This window comes from Ornithodoros turicata, chromosome 2, assembly GCF_037126465.1.
Source record: "Ornithodoros turicata isolate Travis chromosome 2, ASM3712646v1, whole genome shotgun sequence".
NCBI lineage: Eukaryota > Metazoa > Arthropoda > Arachnida > Ixodida > Argasidae > Ornithodoros > Ornithodoros turicata.
In genome coordinates this window covers 148519699-148544545 of record NC_088202.1, presented here as the reverse complement: position 1 = coordinate 148544545, position 24847 = coordinate 148519699, and the positions used below count along the sequence as shown (strand labels likewise).

The window sequence follows — 24847 nt, the reverse complement described above, 5'->3', positions numbered from 1 at the left end:
TTGGAAGGAACAGAAACGAAACAACATATGCCACACGACCCCAAATATGCTAGACAGCTTCCCTTTGTGGCGTTTCGTTAATTAGGCAACGGCCAGTATCTCTCCGTGCGAATAACGAAAATGTACCCCACCAATAGGTTTAGAACGTACTTTTCTGTCAGTGGTGTAATGACAGTAGCAAAAAATTTACGTTTATGTAAAGTAACAGATTTCTGCAACTACTTGAAAAATTGAACGGAAACATCTCGTTGAGTCTGAGGAGCAACAAAGGGGAGGACTAGACAGGACAGACATGGGACAAGAACCGACGACGACGACGTAAGTCCTCCCCTTCGTTGCTCCTCGGACTCAACGAGATGTTTCCGTTCAATCGTATACACCAGCTTGCTTGCCTCCTCTGCTTACGCTCTACTTAAAAGAAACGTTACTGATGAGGAGTCGGATATTATCATCGTTATCCCGAGCAAACCAGCAAATCCTGTAGAAACCTGCTCCATAAGATAGCTTTCCCGAGTAATAGTGTGCGTCTTTCTGTCCACATAATCAATGAACACAATCAATGCACCTGATTGTGCACGATCACATACCTGCATCCGTTTGAGGGTCAACACATGGGTGGAGAGATCTCAAATCAACTCGTCAGGTAAGGCACAGTCTTGGGAGTTCCGACATAAAGAATAAGGCATGTGGCATGCTATGCCTGATGTGATTGACCTATGCTCTCTGATCCACTCCTGGCAGCTCAAAATCTATGCACCCACGTGGCCAGTCGTTACTCAAAACAGTAGGGCTCCAATCTCAGAAAATTTATCTAAATAGATAAATTTTAGATAAATAGATAGATAGATAAACAGATAGCCTGAGCCCTCAGTGCTCGTATGTCACAATTTTCGTGACAATTCTGCTCATAGTTTAGAAAATTTGAAAATTCAAAATTACCGGCAACACTGTACCAAAGTCGTCGCTAACCGTGCATTGCCCATCAAGCGCGGTGGCAAAACCACATTGCGTTCCCATAACACCGTCTAAAACCAAAGAAGACGGCTACGTAGTCATCATGAGCAGCAATCCAGTCTGTACGAGGTATTCAAAATTATTCCAATTGGGCCTTTTCTGATTACAGTCAAACTCCTTTACAACGAACGCCTTTGTAACGAAAGGACAGTTACAGGAAACGTTGTTTGCGGTCTGGTCAGTCGCCCGTAGGATTCAATGTATACTTCAGGCATTTATAACGAATTCTGTTGTAACTAAGGTCCTCAGTTTTCTGCTGTGGCAAATTCAAAATTCCAGGAACGATTCGTGAATCGAATACTTTGAGTGACTGAGATTCGACTCAAATATATTTGCACACCCCTAAAAATAATGTGAAATTCTGTGCAAAACGAAGGATTCCGCGATTAATTCCGAATTCCGGGAAATTTCGTGGAGTCGCGGAAGACCGAGGGCCCTAGTTATAACGAACGTACCGAAATAACGAAGCGATTTTGAATCCGGTAGGGCGAGATTCGCTACCTTTACAACAAAGTTTTGCAAGTAAATGTCGAACTGCGAACCTTCTTCGACACGGCGCGCTCAGCACCGCGGATGACGGTTCCGTGGGGGGTCATAAAAGGTGGGGAGAGAGAACGGGTGTTCGTCCTCCTAGCATTTGTCCAACCGGATGAACTGTTCGCGTGGGTGAGGCGCAGTCTGCATTCGTGGACCCTTGACTGTGCGAGGTCAGACACGTGAAATAACTAACGCTGCGCCATCTCTTAGGCAAGAGCAGAGGCTTGGGAAATGCCCTCCGCAACCTCCTATTGGCCAGCATCCAGGAGGCAGAGCCTCCCTAGCTCTTGGTCAGCAAACGCAAGGATGGTCGCGGAAAAAACTCGCATAGAAAGAATTAAACCGAAACATAAATTGAGGCACGAAAATAGACAGCGACTGTTCATTTTCCATTACTGCCAGTGAAAGAGGCCGGTCGTAATGCATGTGAGTTTTTGGCCTATGCTGTCGAAATTCGAGAGATGATTGAAAAGGCCCAGCGCGTGCTTTCCACCCGAGAGTCACGCGCTTGTAAAGCGAGCTTCTCCTAAAGCATACAGGCATTAGGTGAAGCTGACTTGTGGAATGGTGATGTGCAATGTTGCCAGAAGCTGTCCCGATATATAGCTGTCCTCCACTTGTCCTGGTCACTGTTTTCATCGCACAGCTTCGCAGTTTATTGTTGCGAGAAGGAAGGGGGAGGGGGTAAAAACATTGATAAGGTTCCATGTCTATTGTAGGTGGAATGTCTGAGGCGAGTTTTGATCGGAGCAACGAAATTCTACCGATAAACGAGACTGCTAGCATTTTTAAGGAATTTTTCCTTCGAAACGTCCATTTTAACGAAGTTACCGTTACAACGAAAATATTCTGCGGTCTCCCGAAGTTTGTTATAAAGGAGTTTGACTGTAGCAAAATGCACTTTTGTAGCGAAAAATGCCACAGTGGGTCCATGACTGGCAATGCCACACAGGTGCCCGCATCAACAGTGGGTCAACTACCACCTGGTCCACAATGCCTGCATAGACATAAGCGGCAATACTCCCTACCTCGCGCAAGGCTAGAAAGCTAATGCGTTCCAACTGGCCCGCAGCGGCACTCGTTTGAGAAAGCCGCATTTTGCTGCACCTGCGCGTGGTGGCGTTGTTGCCCAGTTTGAATCGTCAGCAGTGGAACAGATTTGTGCGCGAATTACCGGGTCATTTTACGCACGGGCCTCTGTACAATGCTGTGGAACAATGGTGTTCGGTTCCCCATAATCGAGGAGACGAAACTAACGACCCGAGCAGCACAATATCTTGGCCCAACATTTAAACGGTATAGCCAATATGCAGCCAATATTGGCCGAAGATGTTGTGCAGCTCCCACGACCAAAGGTGCGCAATATCTTGACCCAACATTTAACCGGTATAGCCAATATGCAGCCAATATTGGCCAAAGATGTGCAGCTCCCACGACCGAAGGTGCACAATATCATGACCCAACATTTAACCGGTATAGCCAATATGCAGCCAATATTGGCCGAAGATGTGCAGCTCCCACGACCAAAGGTGCGCAATATCTTGACCCAACATTTAACCGGTATAGCCAATATTGGCCGAAGATGTGCAGCTCCCACGACCAAAGGTGCGCAATATCTTGACCCAACATTTAACCGGTATAGCCAATATTGGCCGAAGATGTGCAGCTCCCACGACCAAAGGTGCGCAATATCTTGACCCAACATTTAACCGGTATAGCCAATGTGGAGCCAATATTGGCCGAAGATGTTGTGCAGCTCCCACGACCAAAGCTGCACAATACCTTGGCCCAACATTGAACCGGTATAGCCAATATGCAGCGAATGTTGGGCCAAGATGTTGTGCAGCTCCCACTTTCCCCACAACATACATTTCATAATGTGCCACGTGCTTAACTAAACCGACAAAGTCTTACCCCTTGCAGTGCGGAAGACATAGGCAGCCTTCTCGCTGTAGCCGATGTCATTGTAGGCTTCAATCTCTGCCCTGTAGTAGCTCTCGGGAAAGAGGCCCGTGAGCTCGATGCGTGGCACGTTGTGCCACTCGGAGACCTGACGCGTCTTGGACTCTCCGACGCGCACAAACTGGTCGCCGGGCCTCTTGTCCACCTGTGCAAGCCAGGACGGAGAACACTGTCTCAGCAGACCTTACAGGATTTTCAATAATTGATGACGACATACAGGGTGTTTGCAGATGAACCTAAGCGGCACTTGCACACTAAATCGCCGTTCACTTAACCGACACGCTTGCGGTGGCGCAGAACGGCGTGCATTTGTGAGGGCAGAAACATTGTGGAAGCCATACTCAGCCGTAAAAAATGAACAGACAAATGAAAACTCAGCATCAAAAAACAATTCAGTACTGCTTTAAAATCAAAATGAGGCTGCCTAACGTGGGGATGGCCCTTACATTTGGGTACAGGGAATTTAATAGTAATAATAAGAATACTTTATTCACAAAAGTGCGAAATGGAAGTGAGCAAAAGCTGTATTTAGAAACACTATTTGAAGCAAGTGAAAAATCGTAAACTAAGTTTAATGTACTAAGCAGAACAAATTATTTACAGTCGCCAACCAGACTCCAGAAATTTGGACTTTCCAGTTTTCAGAACGAAACGATTGGCCCCGTCAAGCGCCCCATGACACCAATGCATTATTACAAGATTTTTCTTTTTTAGGCATTTTTTGTGCCAAGCTAAGGGTGCTCAAACTGTGCGAGTACATACGCCGATATGTTCGATGAACAATGAAAAAAATTATATTATCAGAAGGAACCCTTTCTTCTCAAAAAAAAAAAAAAAAGCCTCACCTTAAAGTAGGTAACCCTGAAGTGCTGAATTGGTCTGCCGTTGTCACGGGGCAGCACCCAACGGATCTCGTACTTGTCCGGGTACATGCTGTTGCCGTCCCTGCTCAGTATCGTGGGTGCATCCGGGGCGCTCTCCTCCGGGGTGTCGCGGAACAGGGCCTCCGAGAAGGAACCCCGACCGACCTTGTTCTCGGCCGCAAAACGGAACCAGTACCTGTGTTTGGGCTCCAGCCCGTCGACAGACACGGGTTCTGTACTGTCCACTGAAATTGCGGACGGTCGAATTACCTGACTGTTCTTTGGTACACCATTTTAAAAAAAGGGGGGGGGAAGGAAAATGTTTTGGTTATACACTTCCCCTCGAAATGAGTCATGCATGGTCCACCACAAGCTTTTTTGTAACGTCGAAAATCTAGGCCATGCTGTCAAAATACCCAACTGGGCAAACACTGTATGTGTATACAGTAGAATCTCGATGATACGAATCTCACGGGGTCGCGGAAAAAATTCGTATCATCCGAAATTCGTATCAAACGAATTAAACCAAAATAAAAATTGAGGCAAGAAAATAGACGGTGACTGTTCATTTTCCGTTACTGTCAGTGAAAGAGGTCGGTCGTAATGCTTTTGTGTCTCCGTTTTTGGCCGATGCTGCCCAAATACGCGAGATGATTCAAAAGACGTAGCACGTGCTTTCCACCCGCGAGTCGCGGGACAGTGGTCTAAAGCGAGCTTCTCCTAAAGCACGCAGGCGTTAGGTGAAGCCGACTTGCGGAATGGTGACACGTAATGTTGCCACAAGTTGTCCCGATATGTTCCTTCCACGTGTTCTGGTCGCTGTTTTCCGCCAGAGCGATGTCACACAGCTTCGCGGTTTATTGTTGCGAGGGGGAGGGGGGGGGTAAAAAGGTCAAAACAGAGATAAGGTGATAACTGATAAGGTTCCGGGCCGTGCAATCCCTTTGATCTTATCTCCTCCACCACCACCAAAACGAAAGTCATTGCTTGCATTGCGCTACATGATGTAAGGGAGTTCGTGGTGAGGATCGCCCTCCCTTTTCGAAAGAAGGAGCAGTATGACTCGCATGCTCTCGCGTCACGGGGGAACGACCTCTGTCGCATCCTCGGCTCATTCGTATCACCCGTAAAGGCAAGATAACGCGTTCGTATCATCCGAACTCGAATACATGGGAAGAAAGGCATTCCGGCCGGGACCGGAAAAGAATTCGTATCATCCCGAAATTCGTATCATCCGTGATCGTATCATCGAGATTCTACTGTACCACTACCAGTAACCCTGCATGAAATGAAATAATGGATGGGGTCAAGCCTCTTCGTGGAAACAACCATACCTGTACTTGGTCCTTTATATCGCATGTATATAATAGACGTTCTAAGTCACATGGTGTACTTTAGTGACATTGTAGCTAATGTAAAGTACTTGGCAAAGTACCCGTAACATACTTTGTATCGCTCAACATCTCGTTAAGGGTTAAGTCGAGATTGGAATTGCCGGATTGCAGTTGCATGCAATTGCTCTCTCATGAATACGGGATGAAACAGATAAAATAATTTGTATTTAAACACGCGTAAGACAACAGCTGTACTGGTATACAGAGCATTATTTCTCCAGATGTCCGTGCTCCTAGTGCACAGCATTGTGGTTCTAAACCCTGGGTAGAATATGAACCAAGAAGATGCACTTTAAAACAAAATAAACAGATCCAAATTTGTACATTTCCACATGCTTCACATTGGCTCGTGACATTTTACAGGCTTCCTAAAGCAAGCTATAAAAGAATAGGAAGCGCAACTCCTAAACCATGCGAGACTACAGTTGCTGCCCGATTTTTCGGACTCTGTGGGGGTCGCGCAAAAGTCAGAATAATCGAGCAGTCCAAAAATAACGAATTTCACTTCAAAAATTAACTTTACTAAGCACTAGTAGGCTGGAAAAAATTGGCCATGCTTTCCTAGTCAGAGTCCAAAAAATCGAGCGTGTCCGAAAAATCGGGGTAAAAAAAATCGAGCATGTCCGAAAAATCGTGGTAAAGAAATTAATCATGTCTGAAAAATCAGGGTAAAAAATCGATCATGTCCGAAAAATCCAGGTAAAAAAATCGATCATGTCCGAAAAATCGAGGTAAAAAATCGATCATGTCCGAAAAATCGAGGTCCAAAAAATCGGTAGGGCGACTGCATGATCAGGCCCTTGGCACTGCCCCCCTTACCGTCGGTCCACTCCTGGAAGCGTGCGCTGTCCTCCCTCTCCCCGTCGGCCCAGTACTTGATGACGATCTTGGTGATGGGGGATCCTCCGTCATCAGCAGGAGCCCGGAGCTTAAACTCGACCGCAGTCGGGGACACGGGCCCCGCTGGGGGGCGCTCCATGACCCCGGGGAGGCGCGCCTCCTCAAGCTTAATCTCTATCGAGCTGTTGCCCAGGAAGTTCTGCGCCCAGCACTCATACGTTCCGTAGCGGTCGGGGAAGCTGGGGTACACCTGCACAGTAATGGGGGGGTGCGGAAAACGCGCAGAAACAATTAGGAGGCGACTGCGCATCGGAACGCTGCAGGTGCTTCAGAATATCTGCGACTTTCATCGCGTTTTCAAAACGCATTCTTTTCGCATGCACTCCTTGCACCCTGTGCAGAAGGGCAGCACCTTCACATTCTTTTTGAAGAGCACAACCACTGCACAGGGTCGTCCAAGATAAAATAAAGCAGTTTTGGAGCTAAAATATCTGTTGGAGGACATAATATATGCTAAAATTTCGCATAAAAATTGTCACTTGGTTCAGCTGTTTGTGGATAAATTGCGCAAATTGCAAAACTTTCACCCTCTTAACATTGTTTGTGGTCTATTCCTGCGTGTCAGCAAGGCTTTAGCAGCAGCTTTTTGCCTGCGCCTCCCACTAACGTGTTGGGCGAAATAGAACTGATTTACTTCGATTTTGTTAAGTGTGCCTTTCGTATTTTTAAGCCAGGCTCATGAGGAAATGATGTACGCTAGAATTAGCTACACAGGTTGGTGTTTCAACCATATTTTCTCAACAAGTTCGATTCAACGAATTATTCTATTTAGCGAACTAAAGCGTGGTCATTCTCAATAGAGGTTCAACAGAGGTTCAACCGTACCCTGAGGGTGCTGTTACCGACGTTGCCCTCGACAGTGATGTACTGTGGCCTTTGCATAACGGGCTGCTTGCGATAGTACCAGGTGATGGAGGCGTTTGGAATGGCCTGGGCAATGCACTTCAGCTCAGCCACGTTCTGGCCCCATGTCTTCACAGGATTCTCCGAAGCCGTCATGTCTGGAGGAACTGAGAAGAGAGCCACAGTCGAATTGATCAAATCTGCGTTAGCCGATATGTCGCTCCGCAAACTATCTCTGTTTTTCGTCAAATTTTGTGTTAACTTTTTGCGGTGGAAAAAAATTTACTTTTCCACAGAGTGGGATTTACAAACCTGTGGCACTATATTGGGTCGCAAGTATTGGACCGATATAAGGCCAAGATGTTGCGCTGCTTGGGGTGCGTCTAATATATCCCAAAGTACGGTTCTCTATCTAGGTTCATAACCACCGTAACACTGGTAACACCGTAGGAGGAGAAACAATCCTGCTCCACGACGCCTTATTATCTGGATTGCGTGATACTGGCTACAAGTGTGCAAATCTGCTCTGACGAACGACAAAAAAAAAAAAAAAGGAAAAGGAAAGGATACTCACACTGGACGGCAAGGTGGCCAACCCTTTCGACTTTCTCGGCCTTGTTTTCAGCCGAACAGTAGTAGAGGCCGTCCATGTGACGTGTGGCACTGCTGGCAGTCATTGTCAGCACAGTCTCTTGCTGAGCGTTCTGGGTCTGAAGGATCTTGAAGTACTGCACAATAACGTAGAAATCATGTCGACCATCAGTTGCCCGGAACAAGTCACCAGCTGTGCAGAAGGCACAGTAGGCCAGTGCCGCGTTTGCACTTGCACAATGCAGTGAGAACGTCAATACGGTCGCAGTCCGATTTTTCTGTCGCGGCGGGGATTGCGCAGAAGTCTCAATAATTTCACTTCAAACTAAACTTTACTAAGCGCTAGTAGGCTGGAAAAAATTTGTCGATTCCTAACGCGCTTCCAGCTCCGCCCGATAACATCAGCTGATAACGCATCGACATTTCGCCACTGTACACTGACAGAGGCAGCGCAGTCATCGAGTCCGCAAGTCAGCTTCACCTAATGCATGTATTTTTTAGGTGAAGCTCGCATTACAGCGCTGTCGCTCAACTCGCGGGCGGAGAGCACGTGCTGGGCTTTTTTAATCAAGCCGTTGGCCAAAAACCAAGACTCAAAAACGTTACAACAGACACCTTGTGCTCAGTGGAATGGAAAATGAACAATCATTGCCTTATTACTTTAGTTGGCTGATTTCTTCTGACACGAATTTCGGATGATACCAATATTTTCCGTCAACCCAAGAGAGAAATTTGCCGGTTGGGCATACAGAGTCCCAAATATCGAGCGACGGGGCTGCATGGGGTCCAAAATTTTGGACAACCATTTACATCAACTCTATGGGACCCGCAGCTGTTCCGCAAACGAGTCCAAATAATCGAGCATGGCCGAAAAATCAAGGTCCGAAAAATCGGGGTCCAAAAAATCGGGGAATCGAATACGTCCGAAAAATCGGGGTCCAAAAAATCGGTCGGCGACTGCATTGGCTCTACTGGGAGCATAGCGTCGCGTGAATATCGTTTACGAATGTTCCCGCACAATTTTTTGCGCCTGCAACTTTTCCCGATTTTTAGGGGAGAAAAAGTCTGAAAAAAGTTAAAAGCAAGGTACTCGAGTAAATATGGTACGCCCTCACCTGATCCGAAATGAACGCGGGATCTCCATCCTTGCGTATCTTCATATCCGGCACTGGCTTTCCGTGGGACCTGCACTCAAGCTTCACTTCACCTCCAACAGAGACTGTCACGTTGCGGAATTCAGTGATCCTCGGCTTAACTGAAACCAAATTCAACCGCCGCATATACATCCGATCCGTGTGAAAGTCTAGCAATAGTAAGCCAGGGGCTGGAAGATCAAGACTGGAGGCTAATGGGAGAAGCTACTGACCGATGACACTGACGCTGACCTCTCGACTGTCTGTCCCTGCAGGGTTGACCGCCTGGCAGCGGTACCTTCCTTCTTCCTCCCTTCCAACGGAACTCACCAGGAGTACCCCGGCCTTGGGGTCCACTTGAAAGCCATTCACGGTGCTCAAGTTCCGGTTTGCCTGAAACAGGTTGCATTATATGAACACGCGTATACTTGCTTCGAGGGTAAGAAGGGCTCAAAGGCAGGCTACGGACAACTAAGTGGCCATCGCTACATTCTGTCCGCGCTACAATGAAGATTCAAATGTTCACTTGAACACAAATTTTTTTTTCTCTCGACTACCAAATCCTGGACTGCGAATAGTTTTCAAGTATCTATAATTCGACGCGAATTGAGTACAAATAGTTGTATCGCGATTTCAAGTACTTTCGAGTACCATAATTGCACGCGTATATGAGCCACGGGACCTGTCTTTAGGAACGTTTTGAAAGCTTTCTGGCAGATAAGCCGTGGGCAACACGACGCGATTGATTTGTGCCGCAAAGGAGACCATGGAGAAGGTCATAAACCCTCTGGTTCATAGTCGGTGGGCGGTCGGCACGGTGTACAACAATGGAGGTCACAGTTCTAGTGTTCTACCAAGATCGGATTGTGCCCTTGTAGTGCGTTTTTCATGGATCGGTGGGCCAGTGGCCTTCCAGAAGACACGAATCACTGTCACCACTTTAGTTGCTGCTTGAGAGAAAGCACCAGGAGAGCCAGCGTGCTCCAATGTGGAAGCGCCCCCATTACGCATTATTCGTGCATTCGTAGGGCGTCAGTGTTCCGGAGACACTGTCAGCTTTTTCGTTAAAACCACTGTACAGGGAAAATACGGGGGAAAAATAGTCACGAGATAAGCCACAGCGCCCATGAGAAAAAAAAAAAATCACGCATGAGCCACGGCTAATATGCGTGAAATTACGGTAATATGCAATGACATCTTGCACGTTCCTTATTTACATTTAACTTAGTGACTACCAAAGTCAGTGGTACGCAAAAGTCTGTGCACTCACCTTATCGAACCAGTAGAACCTAGGGTGTGGATAACCCTCTGCTGAGCACTCTAATCTCCCCAAGGAACCTTCAATCATTTCGCTCGACTCTGGCATTTTATCCGATATCTTTGGTGGTGCTGAAAAACAAACATACCAAAAATGATTCAACACAGCGAGAATGCTAATTACTAGTATTTTTGTGTACTCTGACACGTGGCAGAATGTGAGCAGTGCTGTACAGATAGCACATCTTACGAGATTAACGACGAAGTAAAGAACTGGGAATTGCATCATTGTGGTACGCGTTCTGCACCAAAGCTTTTTAAAATTTCCGCCAATTTTAAGGGGTGCACGTTATACGCAGAAAAATATGGTACTGTGGACATGAATAGAGCCTGAAGTTTTCGGGAAATATTTTTCTAAATTTGGGGGGGTAAAAATCTGGTAAATAAACATGCGCGCTAAATTCGTGCGAATTTGGGCGAAAAAAAATTCCAGTACGCTAAACTCTGGGCGAAATCGGGCTCAGCTACTCAAACTAACTGTAGTGGCCCGGTGCAAACGGTGATGAAACTGCATTTGCTGCCAAACACGTAAGTTACTGCACTCCTACAGACATCCTGGTGAGGGCAATTTGTCAGGTAAAAAATGGGCTTTCACCCTAAAGAGGCAACCTTCAAATCCGGGTGCAAATTCGGGGAGGAATCGGGTTAAACCCTAAAACTTCAGGCTCTAGACATGAAGCATGTCCAATACAGCTTTTTATCAAAATTTGGGCAATCTCGGAACTACACGTTTTCCCGCCGATTTTTAATCCAAGCGCCATCGAAATTAATCCATGTGCCACGCGAACTTTATGGGGCATAGATTAATTCAGCTGGCACTCGGATTAAAATCGCCGGGCAAACCTGCAGTCACGAGGTAATCGACCCCGTATTACCAATTTTAGTGACCTCAAATACATGTGTGGGCCCCGACTTGCGAGTAAATCACAAAATTACGGTTTTACGTAAAAGGTTTTGATGGGAACACTCACTGTAGACTTCCACCGTGATGTTCCGTTTGTCGAACCTTCCCGTGGCGGAGACCATGGCCGAGACAATGTAGGTGCCCCTGTCGGCAGGGGTGGCGCTCTTGACGGTGACGCCTTTCTCCGTTATCTCGTAGCGTTCCCGTTGACCCACAGGGACCCCATCTTTGGTCCACGCCACCAAGGGCAGTGGATTGCCCCGCACAGTGCATTTCACTTCCTTCTCCTGGTTCAGGATCAGGTACTGACTTGCCGAACAGTCCTCAAACGTGATGTCGTCTGGAATGAAAACACGGGTTGCTAGGTGATTTTCTTTCCGACGCAAGCAGCAGAATGCCGCGGCACTGCTAAAAAATTGAAAAGCTTGAAATGGTGAGATTTCTCTTTAATGTACAGAGCAGAGGAAGGGGTGGGGAGGTGCCTGCCCTATGTATCCATCTTCTTGGTGTCAACCTGCTGATAAGATGGAAGTCAGATCCCCCAAGGTCGCCATTTTCCCATGTATTTGTTCCTATCCCGATGCGTGCAATGCCGGAGGCCGCCCTTAGATACCCCATTGTTACCAGACGTTGGCTTGCGTTGGATTGTAGCGCGCTAAAGATCCAGTTGAAGCACAATCCAAGCCAGGCCAAGTCACCGAAGGAGAAATGGACGACTGCGCCTGTGGCGCCTGGTACGACAGGTACGCTATGTGATGCACGCAGCCGTGCACTAGATCCTTCCGATCGCTCAACACGTTTAAAAACGGGACCAAAAAGCGAAACACGGCACAGAAAGTTGTTATACGCGTTTTATTTGGACATATAAAGACTAGATTCATTCGCAGAAACAACAAAAACATTTTGCCGCTAAACTTAGCGCGCTCAAGTGATCCGGAACGGCAACAGTGGGGTATCTAGTGGCGGCCTTCTTCGTTGCACGCTTTTCCGAAATGAGTTTGGGGGACCTGATGGAAGTAGTGGGACCTCAGCAAGTGTGCAGGATAGTACACAGGAAAAGTGCCCCGCAGTGTAATACTACATTTCCAAGCTAGCGAGTTTTACATCGAGAGCTGGGAAGGGACACGAGGACTAGCTACCTCTGGCTATCACTTAGCGATACCACGTCCAGTGCCTCCATTTCCAGAGGTGTACCTGCAAGAAACACTGGAGCAGAAGACCATACATTCACCACGTAGTCCCTAAAATGTGTTCATCGAAGTCATCTCGCGTAATGTCATTCCAGATATTTGAAACTTTGGACGCAATAAGAGACAGGTACAGATGTGACTATGAAAGAAGAATTCTCTCTTCAGTGCATCTACCAATTTCTGCATTCTGCAATGAGAACTTTTAATACCATTTGCGTCCCTTGCACCGACCCGCCCCGCACACCATGCGAATCATCACAATGGCATTCCTTAAGTACTATTTCAAATGTTTATCCAAATTTCTTGACTTTTTATTACCGGTTCTGCACTCACAAAGCATCGGCCAGGTCTGCAGTTATCACTCTTTGCTGCAACGTTGTGTCCCCTAGCAGATTCTGGAGCGAATTTATTAAACATTTACGCGCAATTATTTGCGTGAGATAGCTCGAAGCATGCAAAATAGCCTGAATTTCTGCGCTCGATATGGTGCAGTCAAAATGATTGCAATTACCAGCGGTATTACATTTCCATGTACCAGCATACACACACGTTTCTCATTTTCTGTTGTTTATAAACTCCACCATCTTGGAAGCGAGAGCGAAAATATCTACGGGCTGCAGATATTAGAGAGAGACGGTGATTTCACGCTCGCACTGGCCGGTTTGGGAATGATCGAGCAAGAGCTGCGACATTTTCACGCTCTCGTGCCTCAAAATTGCTCGTTTGGGAACGTAACTTAGAAAGTAGCCGAGGCGCAAGACGTACTTGCACAGCAGACAAAAGCTTCATCGTTGCTATGCGTGGCACGCTCAAAAACGTGCGAATCTTCAAGGGACTATGAAATTTCCCGAACCCCCATACTTTTTTTCGATGGAAACTGTTCTTCCCGCAGAGAAACTAATATACAACAAATTTTTCCGGACGAAATCGCTCCACTCTGCGAGGAGCGCGCGCTAGAAATGTCTCTTCCGCGTTCCTCCTCTCCCGCGCATATTTCCCTGTCGATGGTGTAACTGTACGGACCGCACTTCAGTTCCCCGTTACGTCACCGGTGTTGCACAATGGCAAGTAATGCCGCGAGCTCGCGCTGTGGCTGCCGCCACTGCCGAAATCTGCCGATCGCGCGAAAGCTGCTGTCATGGAGATTTCCACTCCCGATGAGCGCATACGCGGGATCCTACGGCGCATGCTCCTGGCGGGATTCCTCGGCTCGGCAACACGTCACGATGACGTGTTGCTGAGCCGGCCGTGGTCGCGTCAAGTTGCCCGTTGTGTCTCCACTCGGCAGCTCGCCACGGCGCGGCGCCAGCTGTCCTCCCTTCGCCGCTGCGTTTAAATTCGCTCCCGAGAAATCCGCTCGCGCGACGAAAGTAAAATTTCGGTTCTAGACTCAGAAAAATGTCTTCTTTCGAACGAAACGAAGAAAAAAATCGTTTCATGGTCCCTTTCAGGCTTTCCCCATGAATTGGGCAAAATTCCAAGATGTCCAGTCATGCACCGTAATTTCACGCGTATTGGCCGTGGCTTATGCGAGATTTTTTTTTTCTCGCGCGGGCGCTCTGCGGCTTATCCACCGGTGCGGCTTATCTGATGATTATTTTCCCCCCTGTATTTTCCCCATACGCTGGGGTTTTAACGAAAGGGCCGACAGTGTCTCTGGAACAGCACTGCCCTGCCGATGCACGAGCGGTGCGCAACAGGGACGGGCCCACATTCGAGTAGATCGATCTTCCTGGTGCATTCCCCCAAGCAGCTTTAACGAAAGTGGTGACAGTGATTCGCGTCTACTGGAAGATCACTGACCCCATCAGTCCACGAAAGACCCCCAACAAGAGCACAATCCGATCTTGGTAGAACTCTAGAATCAACCTCCTCTGTTGTACACTACGCCGACCCCGGAGTATGGACCACAGGGTTTATGGCCTTCTCTATTGTCTCCTTTGTCGCACAAATGAGTCGTATCGTATCGACTGCGGCTTATCTGCCAGAAAATTTTCGAAACTTTCCTAAAAACGCGTCCTGCGGCTTATACACGTGAAGTTACGGTACTGTAGGGGACACAGTTGTCTAAAACCAGCGCTCCGTGGCTTATCTAGTCTCAAATCTCCAGGTGTTGCGAGGTCATTTCTTTCGAGTAATAAGCACGTGCAGCACATGGTCCTCCTTCGAACACAATATCGGCACAACACTTTCAAGCTCAACCGAGGTAACATGGGACGGCAAAGTACTGACAGGCGATTTTAGCTAACCATGCCACCGTTTTCTTGTACAGCCAGCTAGTCGTTTGAAAGGAACACGAAGTCTTATCGTTCTTTTGCTGCTCCCATTATTGAATTTAATATATCGCTAGCGATTCTATTACGTCATTCCCGCTTGGAAGGAGCCCGCGATATTCTGCAAAAAAAAAAAAAAAAGAAGAAAATTTTATTTTTAGGGTCCCACAGGTGTTCCTTCAAAGGGGGCATGTGCCATCTGACAAATGTGAAGAAGAATACTTACGGTAGAAGGTTATGTTGACAGACTTGATTAGGTTGACGGTGTTTCCGTAAAGTGCCTTGCAGGTGTATTGGCCGCTTTGCTGCGCTGTGGGATTGTCGAAGGAGAGGGCGTAGCCGCTGTTTGTGGTTGCCACACGGGTGGGACTTCGGCTGCAAGCAAGAACATCGCGGTCACTCTTCCGCTGGACACAGCCTTTTGTGCGGAGGATATAATGGGTTGGCAAGCTGGTAATGAAGCACGATAAGAACAGAAACACACGCAAAACCCTTAAATGCTGCAAAAAAAAAAAAAAAAAACCTATTTTGTCAACCCAAACTCATTCTCCCAACAATCAGCAACAGGGAAGGAACAGGGTGTGCTTATTAATGGTATCTCCTCCACTTTCCGCGGACTCACGTAACAGCCAGCACACGTCAACGCAAGTCTCTCAAAAATAAGGTCTACGCTGTTCACGTTCATTCAGACGGACAACCAGCCATGGGTAAGTTACTCAACAAAAGTAACTAAATTACAGTTACTTTTAGCCTGCAAAAATAGTAACCACAGTCACACACAGTAGCAGTCACCTTTCTGAAATGTAACTAGTTACAGCTTCAGTTATTGTATCAAAGTAACTTGGTTACTTTATAGAGTTACTTTCTAAGGAAAAAAAATAGCCAAACTCAAAAACTTTAGCGCTCGTTCTAGCACTTGCACAATCCAAGCAAGCTTATACCGTGTTATCGACAGAGGATTTCGCCCTGACAGCACGGCAGGAGTTTGTCCGAGATGACGAAATTTGTGCAATCCTTGCAAGGACAGCACAAATTTCATTGTTGTGCCGAAACAGCACAACATCTTAGCCCAATATCGGCAATACCGGACTAATATCGGATCAATATTAGTCTGGTATTGCCAATATTGGGCCAAGATGTTGTGCCTCTTAGGTGGTTGGGAAAAAACGTCAGTTTACTTGAAGCCTCGACAGAACGCCACTAGGGAACTGATGCACGGGTAATACTGCCAGACCCGAGTAGCTCGGTTACATTTTGCAGTTACTTTTGTAGAAAAGTAACTAGTTACACTTACAAGTTACTTGAAACTCAGGTACTACCCAACACTGTGGACAACAAGCTCTGAGAGCACAGACATCTTTTGTACAGGGAAAAGCAGCAGGAGAAGAACTGCAAGGAGAGAAGGAACACGAACACGTACACGTAGTGAGTGCTGACTAACAACTCGTTGTTAGTCAGCGCGTTAGTCATCACTACATATGTCGTGTCCTGTCACTCAAATGAGGCCCCCGGGCAAGTGGTCGCAAAGCGATGCAAAGTGTGGTGGAATTGATCAACGAGTGATGTGTACCGTAATTTCACGCCTATAAGCCGCACCGCAGATAAGCCGCAGGACGCGTTTTTTGGGACGTTTTGAAAATTTTCTGGCAGATAAGCCGCACCCGCAGATAAGCCGCGGGCAATACGAGACGACTGATTTGTGACAAAGGAGACCATAGAGAAGGCCATAAACCATGTGGTCCATACTCCGGGATCGGCACAGTGTACAAGAGAGGAGGTCAGTTCTGAAGTTCTACCAAGATCAGATTGTGCCCTTGTCGGGTGTTTTTCGTGGGCTGATGGGTCAGTGATCTTCCAGAAGACGTGAATCACTGTCACCACTTTCCTTAAAGCTGCTTGGGGGAATGCACCAGGAAGATCAATCTACTCGAATGTGGACCCGTCCCTGTTACGCACTGTTCGTGCATCGGCAGGGCAGTGCTGTTCCAGAGACACTGTCGGCCCTTTCGTTAAAATCGGCGTATGGGGAAAATACCAGGAAAAAATAGTCATCAGATAAGCCGCACCGGTGGATAAGCCGCAGGGCGCCCGTGAGAAAAAAAATCGCGCATAAGCCGCGGCTAATACGCGTGAAAATACGGTAGTTCAAATCCTGCCACTGTCTGCCATATTTTAACTATAGGTAACACTTCGAGTATGAGGAGACAACATGAATTTTCCCAAACTAAGCAGTCTCCGACCGTGTGCTGGCCCATTTAGACTCAATGCCAAGCTCTGTAGTTTAGAGAATGACGCGCCGCTTTGGAGGCCAGCGAAATAATCTGCAGCCAGCTTTGTATTAGCTAACCATCCGTCAATCACCTTTGGTGAATCTCTTTTCCCATATCTAGAGTACTTCTTGTGGAATGCAAAAAATGTTCCAAAAGCTTTGATCCATGATCGAAAGTAAAACGTTCACTGGCTTAGCATAACGTGAGGTAACAATTTACTCCGACGTTTCGTTTCACATGCATTAAACTGGGTCAGTGGAATACCTGGAATCTTGGCATGTACAAAGGCAACAGCAACCGTGGCCCACATCCTGAAACATACAGGATACTCAACTGGCTTTTGTACCACTCATCCTCTCATTAGGCTGCACTGATGATGTTGCCTTTATGTGGAATGAAATGTCTATGTAAATTGTCATCTCACGTTCTTTACTTCTCGTGGAATATATCTAATTTTCTTCCGTCCCTTTGCGTCTTACCTACAAACACGGATACACCCCTCATAAAAAAAAAAGGAACAGATAAAACTCATGGGTTCGAATGCAAACTTGAGGCTCGCAATAAGTTTGACACATCTGTTAAGAGGTTAGGATAAAGAAAAGCACAAACCGCAAGACACTGAACATATCCTTCATTTTTTTTCCTTTATCTCAAAAACTATGGCACTATGCTGGATGAAATTTTGCCGTCTCTCCAGTGGAATACAGACTCTGAGCTGGTTTAGTGCAAAGCTGTACTGTTGTACTGTGCTGTTGTACTGTGCTGTCGTACTGTACTGTACTGTCGTACTGTACTGTCGTACTGTACTGTCGTACTGTACTGTCCTGTCGTACTGTACTGTCCTGTCGTACTGTACTGTACTGTCGTACTGTACTGTACTGTTGTACTGGTTTCGGTACACACGGTGATGTAACTGCACTTAGTGCCAAACAAGTGCTCTCTCACGTTCACCGTTTGCCACTTGCGTCGATCCCGTCGTATGATTGTGTGTATGAGTGAGAAAAATGTAAGAGTGAAAGGGGGATGAGCGAGAGAGAGTGGTTGATTTGTCCCTTCAGATGACGCACCCTGGAAGTCGCTGAGAAGGCGTGTTAGCTTAGCTCAATTGGTAAGGGCCCTGGACCGGTAATCCAAAAGATGTGGGTTCGAGTCCTACAGCTGGCTAACCTTTTCAGTGACTCTCATCTTTCGTCGTCAATTTTCTTAGGCAATTTGAGGCTTTGTATGTATTTGTCCCCTCTATGTAGTTCCAGCCTCAGAACATCAGTTCTCTCAAGTTAGTGTGCATTCCTGCAGACGTCTCAACGAGGCATCCTTCAGGCAGGCCCGACAGGCAACCTTCAATTCGGGGCGCAAGTCCGGGGAAGGATCGGGGTTAGGTCCTCGAGCTTGAGGCATCGAGTCGTGAGTGAGGCCGCAGCAGATGACCTTACCTTTCTACCTGCTGCCCAGTGGGTCCTATCCACTTGAAATCCGTATACGGAGCTTCGCCTCCCTCAGCCTTACAAAACACCACGTATCCTGTGCCGGAGGGGCTGGACAGTGAGGCGCCCTCGGGGGTAATTTTTAGTGACCCTTTAGACTCTTGAGATCTTGTGCTTGAAACTGGAACAATTGAAAAAAATTTCAACATCAACAAACAAGAGCATTTGTGTCGAGCACGTGCACAGAGAGGACAGCGCGCCTAGAGATGCGAAATTTCCGGAAATTTCGAATCGCTACAAAAAAAAAACAAAAAAAAAGAACGTTCTTTTCGTTTTTTTTTTTTTTTTCGAAAAATTTGCAAAAATGGAAACAAATGCGGTTACTGCTGAGACGAAGCATTGCCGGGCAAACCACAGCATACCATAACCATGTATGTATATTACATGTATGTAATAACCACAATAACCATGTATTCATACTATGTTGTATGTAGAGATGCAAAATTTCCAGAAATTTCGAATCGCTAGAAAGAAAAAGAAAAATCGTTCATTTCGGGGTTTTTTTTTTTCAGAAATATCAGCAAAAATGGAAACAAATGCGGTTACTGCCGAGTCGAAGCATTGCCGGGCAAACCAGAGCATACCATAACCATGTATGTATATTACATGTATGTAATAACCATAATAACCATGTATTCATACTATGTTGTATGCAGAGATGCAAAATTTCCAGAAATTTCGAATCGCTAGAAAGAAAAAGAAAAAATCGTTCTTTTCGGGGGTTTTTTTTTCCAGAAATATCTGCAAAAATTGAAAAAAATGCGGTTACTGCTGAGTCGAAGCATTGCCGGCCAAACCACAGCATACCACATTCGTGCATAATAACCATGTATGTATATTACATGTATGTAATAACCATAATAACCATGTATTCGTACTGTGTTGTATGTAGAGATGCAAAATTTCTGGAAATTTTGAATCGCTCGAAAAACAAAAAGTTTTTCTGTGTTTTTTTCCGAAAAATTGAAAAAAAATGGAAACAAACGCGGTTACTTATGAGTCGAAGCATTGCCGGCCAAACCACAGCCTACAATGAGCTAGAAGCTTTAGTATAGTGTTCATCCTCTAGGCATAAATGCGGAGCAGAGCATCCCATCAGACTGCTGTCTACTCAGCGATAGGTAATTGGAACAACCCGTCCGCTCCGACCAGAACTCCGACATTATGTGAACGCGACGGCGATCGCTTGGAGCAGCCACACGGAGCTCTAAGTTGGTGGTTGTTGGCGGGTTGGAATGCATCAAAGGCACAAAAATTAACATTTTTTAATTTTGTTGCCTGGAAATTTTGGGCTATTTTTCCGGAGACGAGGAAAAAAGAAACAGACAAACCCCCCCCCCCCGTTTTTTCCCAAAAAATTTCCAGGGTTTTCTTCGGGGCTTCTCATCTCCAAGTGTACCTTGTCTTTGGTCATGTTACACACAAAATGCATACAAGTGTTAAAGGACCACTGAGATGACTCACAAAATTGTGTTGTTTTTGGATGCAGTGTGTTCTGCAACTAATAAAATGAGCTCCCGCAAAACAGCAACGAAAGCACGTGAGGCCTCCGTTCTGCACACCTTTCAAAAATCCGCCACTCTTGGAAAGAGTGAACTATTTTTGAACACATAATTTTGAATTTTTGGAACGCAGAACGTGGGAATGTTGTGACGCAGCACGGTCTCCTGGCATGTGACTCATGGTGTAGGGCGGCGCGGCTCGAGGGAGCTGAGAAGAAATAAAGGAAGGAAGGAAGGCGCAGGGACATTTTGACGCCACTCGAGGATCGTGTCCGCGGCTTTTTCCCCCGACCGTTTCTGTAAATCTGACTGCGCAGTGATGATACGCTGCAGAGTAAAAATATCTTAGTGCCTCCTGGTGAACAATTCGATGAACAAGACGGGGTTTCGAACCAGTTAGACGTCACTTCGTTGCTCCTTTAGTGACAGCTGCGTAAACACGAGTGGAAATACACATTTTTGCTTGGCAAAACATCATTAAACTAAGTCTGCAGGCAGCTGTTCCACGCACTAGTGTTTCAATCACGTTTTAGTCGTGTAGCACCACACTCCTCTTGAACAGGGGTCAACATCCGCGGTCAACATCCACGGCCAGCATCCTGTGGGATTTAGGATCCGACAAAAGCGAAATGGTGCTGGCAAACTCGTGCACAGGGATCTGAACCGGAACTGAACCTGAACCTCGCTACATGAATGATATGAAAAAAAATAAAAGAATCGTGTATCATTTCTCGTGTCAGAGTTCTCTACTCCGACGCACCACAGAGTCAACATTGCACAGCGGCCCCTTAGAACTGTTCAACTTGTAATGACATTGAGTCTTCCCCAAATGTATGCAACTTGCATTGCTTAGCATTTTGTGCACTGAGGAATTTCCATTCCAGGTACTTATGTTACGAAGAGGGACTTTGTTGATACATGCACTTATCCTAGTTTTCCTTTTTTGGCTATTTGTACTGAATTATCTGCAGTGTTGTTCAGAGATGTGATAACATAGTAGTGTTATGTATTCACAGTCGTTTTTGCCTGGGCCAAGGAGGCGTGCCACGTGATGTCGCCACTGAACCTATTTTTACCTTTCTCTTATAATCGAATGACGCTGTTTTTTTTACCAATTACGTAAACTGTTCTTGGTCACCACGCAGCGTCTTGTTATTGGGGCACTGGAACCCATGCGCGACACCATGCAACATTAGCTTTCACCACATAATGACATTAGTGTCTGTATTACCTACTTAGCCTGGTCTATACAATTGAACCTCTGTATGCAATAAGGGGATAAGTCGACTTATCCTCCTTTTACTATTTTTGTTGCAATGACATCAACATACCAGTATGCACCTGCCAATGAAAACTTAGAACCTTTTTGCGATTTGTTGGCCCGCTACAGCATGGTAAAAAACGGGAAATGCATATGCGTCAATGGGACGGACAATCATATTAGGACCCTTTTCTCATTTTGGGATTTTTCGACTTATCCCCTTATAGCATAGAGCGGTTCAATTGTGTCTTCGTTAAGCCTTTCAAACCCTGAGCATTTTATAAGAAATCCATTTTCTCCCTGCGTGGCCCTTTCTCGTGTTATGCACTGTCAGCTTGTCCTGTCTTGCTCCTTCTGTACTTTATGACTTTGTTGTTCATTTTTCCATTTGCCCTTTCCGGCTTGTTTGCTGTACACTATATTTTTTGAAATCCTTCAAGTTTTTATTGAAAGGTTATGAGAGTTGCATAGATATTGTTTTTGTGCTTGAGTTACATGGCCAGGTGAACATAATCTCAAAGAGAGTATGTTTTATAAAAGTCTAATGGATAAAAGTATAAAAAAGAAAGACCTATATATCCCACTGCGTGGTAATTTTTTTTTCACCTGATGAAGTGCAGGTTGTGTGCAAAAACGTTTAATTAGAACTAAATGCTCCTCTTAGTTTGAATTTTATCACGACTGCCAATATTTTTATGTCAAATGCCACCTAAATCTGCTATTGCATTGGCTAGTGGCTTGTATACAAACTCCGTGTTGGCTGCTTCTGCTTATTTTCTTTCCTCTCTTAAGCTCCCCTCGTGGGTCTTTGTTGGCTACCACAATACTCTTGGATCACGGCCAGCTTCGTGAAGGAGATGCACTCAGGAGCAGGTGATACAGCATAAATCACCATGACCTTCAGAGGCACTCTGTTGTATGACATGATCACTGATCAGGATAAAAGTCTAAAAGATAAAAATAGAAAAAAAAAAAGACCTGTATATTCCTGTATATACAGGACCTGCATATATATATATATATATATGATCAGGAAGTTGAATGCAGGGTAAAATTGTGGGGTATATTACAAAAAATTTAGAACAATACAAACTGGATGGAGAGATTTATTAAATAACAGTCTGTATAAAAAGAAATTAAGGCCTTTTATATAGGTCCTTATCTGCAGAAACACAAAGAATGCAGATTGGCAAAGCAGAGATTACCCCTTAGTACCGTATATTGGAAGTTTATTAGTGGCAAACGGGCAAAGATTCTAGGCAGCCTTCAAAGAATGACACTATAAATTCTTAGGTCATCAAAGGTTGCAAAAAATGAGAAGGGATCAAAAAGGAAACTGCAAAGTACATGCTTGACATTAGGCTTATGAAGAAATCAAAAACATGCAATGACACACAACTGCACGAGATTTGACATTAGACATTAAACATGATTCCTATTACACTGTTATGTTTGGTCAACAGTCATGAATCCAAATAAAAAAAAAGCCTGAAGTATTAATTCCTCCATTCACTGTTCGTAAATCAAGGGTTCATAAAATGAGGAAGGAAGGAATTTGTAGTGAGGTTTGTAGTGAGGATACTTGGCCACCATCCTGTCAACCCATTCCTGTTTGAGTGACAACATCTAAACTTTCTTTATTCGGCATTAAGAGGATTTATTAAGATTTATTAACTCGAGTGCTGCAGCAGCAAAGCAGAGGTTCTCTTTAGAACCATATGCGGAGATTTTCTCAGAACCCCCCCCCCCCGAAACTATGACGGAACCCAAAACGTTTTGGTACGAATATTATATAATAATATAATATAAATAATGATAAATAAATAATAAATAAATAAATTAAATAATATAAATAATAATATAAATTATATATGGCAGTAGCAAGCTGATACAGATTTCACAACCACCTCCTCCTCAACACTTGATGAAAATCCTGGGCAGGTCCCTCGGAACACCCAAGACATGATTTATTTACAAACGTGCGAGCAAATAAGAAAAAAACAGTAAACAACAGCAAAACGACTGAATAGAGAGCAAAACACAGTCTCGGTCATATCCACCGACACATTCCAAGAGCATCTACTTATAAAGGCAGGAGTCACGCCGCAAGTGTTTCCTCTTGCACAGTAAACCGGGGAACAGCAATAGGAATGCTACAGAGACTGCCAAGAATCCTCATCCTTAATGGCTTGCAACTGATAAGGCAGATAAAGAGCTTGTTTTGATTATGTGCACACATCGTGTAACACATTTGCGTGCTGATGAAGTTTTAACCAGCGATGGCCGCTGACTACTTCTACAGTAGTTTAACTATAAGTACTTTGTGATGGAGTAGTTTAACTAGTAGTTCAACTACTTTTCAGGGGAGGTAGTTAAAACTACTACTTTAACTACTGCAATGTATTTTAACTACACCTCTAACTACTTAACGTTGTCCATCAACACTAATTCCATTTTATAGCGTTCTTGGACACTTAAATATGAATCACAAGCAGCGATAAACGTGAAGACTTAGTACACATGCACGGCACAATTGCTCTGCACCTCCGTTCTCATCAAACAGGTAGCTCAAGGAAGCACAATCGTGCTGTAAAGCTTGCTGCAAAATCGGAAGTAGTTGGCGCCTGCAGTAACCTAACTACCCTATAGTTCACTACTCGATATAGTAGTTAAACTAGTAGTTGCCACTACATTTCTGCAAGTAGTTAAACTACCTGATTGTAGCTAAAAAGTAGTTAACTAGTAGTTTAACTACATGTAGTGAACTACCGGCCATCACTGGTTTTAACCCTCAACTACACTCTTTAAAAGGAACTTCACCACATAGCGCATAGGTTCTTAGCCAACCATCATCCTTAATGACGACGTTCTCTCCTCTGATTTGTTGATAATGGGAGCCTTTTGTGACACTTGTGCAGTAACGTTAATTGTCACAAAAAGGCATATGCCCGTGCTTTCCACAAATCAAGAGTGATAAAGGTATCATTCTATGCAATCGTTTGCCTTCAGCATGCTATGTGGTCAAGATCTGTTTTAAGAGTGTACGGTAAAAGTTCTCTCTTTCGAGGCTTGCGTTCTGTTCGCCCAATGTTTAATTCGTGGTTCCCGCTGAATTTTGGAACAAAAATTCAAAGGGAACAAAAATTCAAAATTCAAAATTGATTCAAGTTTTAAGTAGCAACTGGTTGTCGGCTCTCCCGCTCAGTCCCCAAGCAAGCAATGGCCAAAGGCCATCGATTGGCAAGGGTATGGCAGCGATTTGGCCAGCACAAAATTTGGCCAAAAAGGAAAAATTTTAGATTTTTCAAACATTGGCCAAACAAAGACTGGAACAAGTTTGGTTGCCATACTTGTTACAAGCGCTCTGGCCAAGCTTCTACCAATCATAAGCTTTGAAATCTTAATTATA

General features: G+C 45.4%; 1 protein-coding gene across 4 annotated transcripts in view; it reads right to left on the bottom strand.

Moving 5' to 3' along the window:
* Positions 1–24847, bottom strand: part of LOC135386352 (fasciclin-2-like) — an 87357-nt gene that overhangs the window by 22188 nt on the left and 40322 nt on the right. For all 4 annotated transcript variants that reach the window (XM_064616213.1, XM_064616216.1, XM_064616215.1 and 1 more), the window contains exons 2-12: positions 18625–18796; positions 15148–15296; positions 11526–11798; positions 10508–10626; positions 9471–9630; positions 9220–9359; positions 8088–8241; positions 7496–7680; positions 6590–6860; positions 4359–4621; positions 3466–3658 (exon numbers count right to left, since the gene is read on the bottom strand). In XM_064616213.1, the coding sequence (XP_064472283.1) occupies positions 3466–3658; positions 4359–4621; positions 6590–6860; positions 7496–7680; positions 8088–8241; positions 9220–9359; positions 9471–9630; positions 10508–10626; positions 11526–11798; positions 15148–15296; positions 18625–18796 (2079 nt within the window). The remainder of the gene's footprint in view (positions 1–3465; positions 3659–4358; positions 4622–6589; positions 6861–7495; positions 7681–8087; positions 8242–9219; positions 9360–9470; positions 9631–10507; positions 10627–11525; positions 11799–15147; positions 15297–18624; positions 18797–24847) is intronic.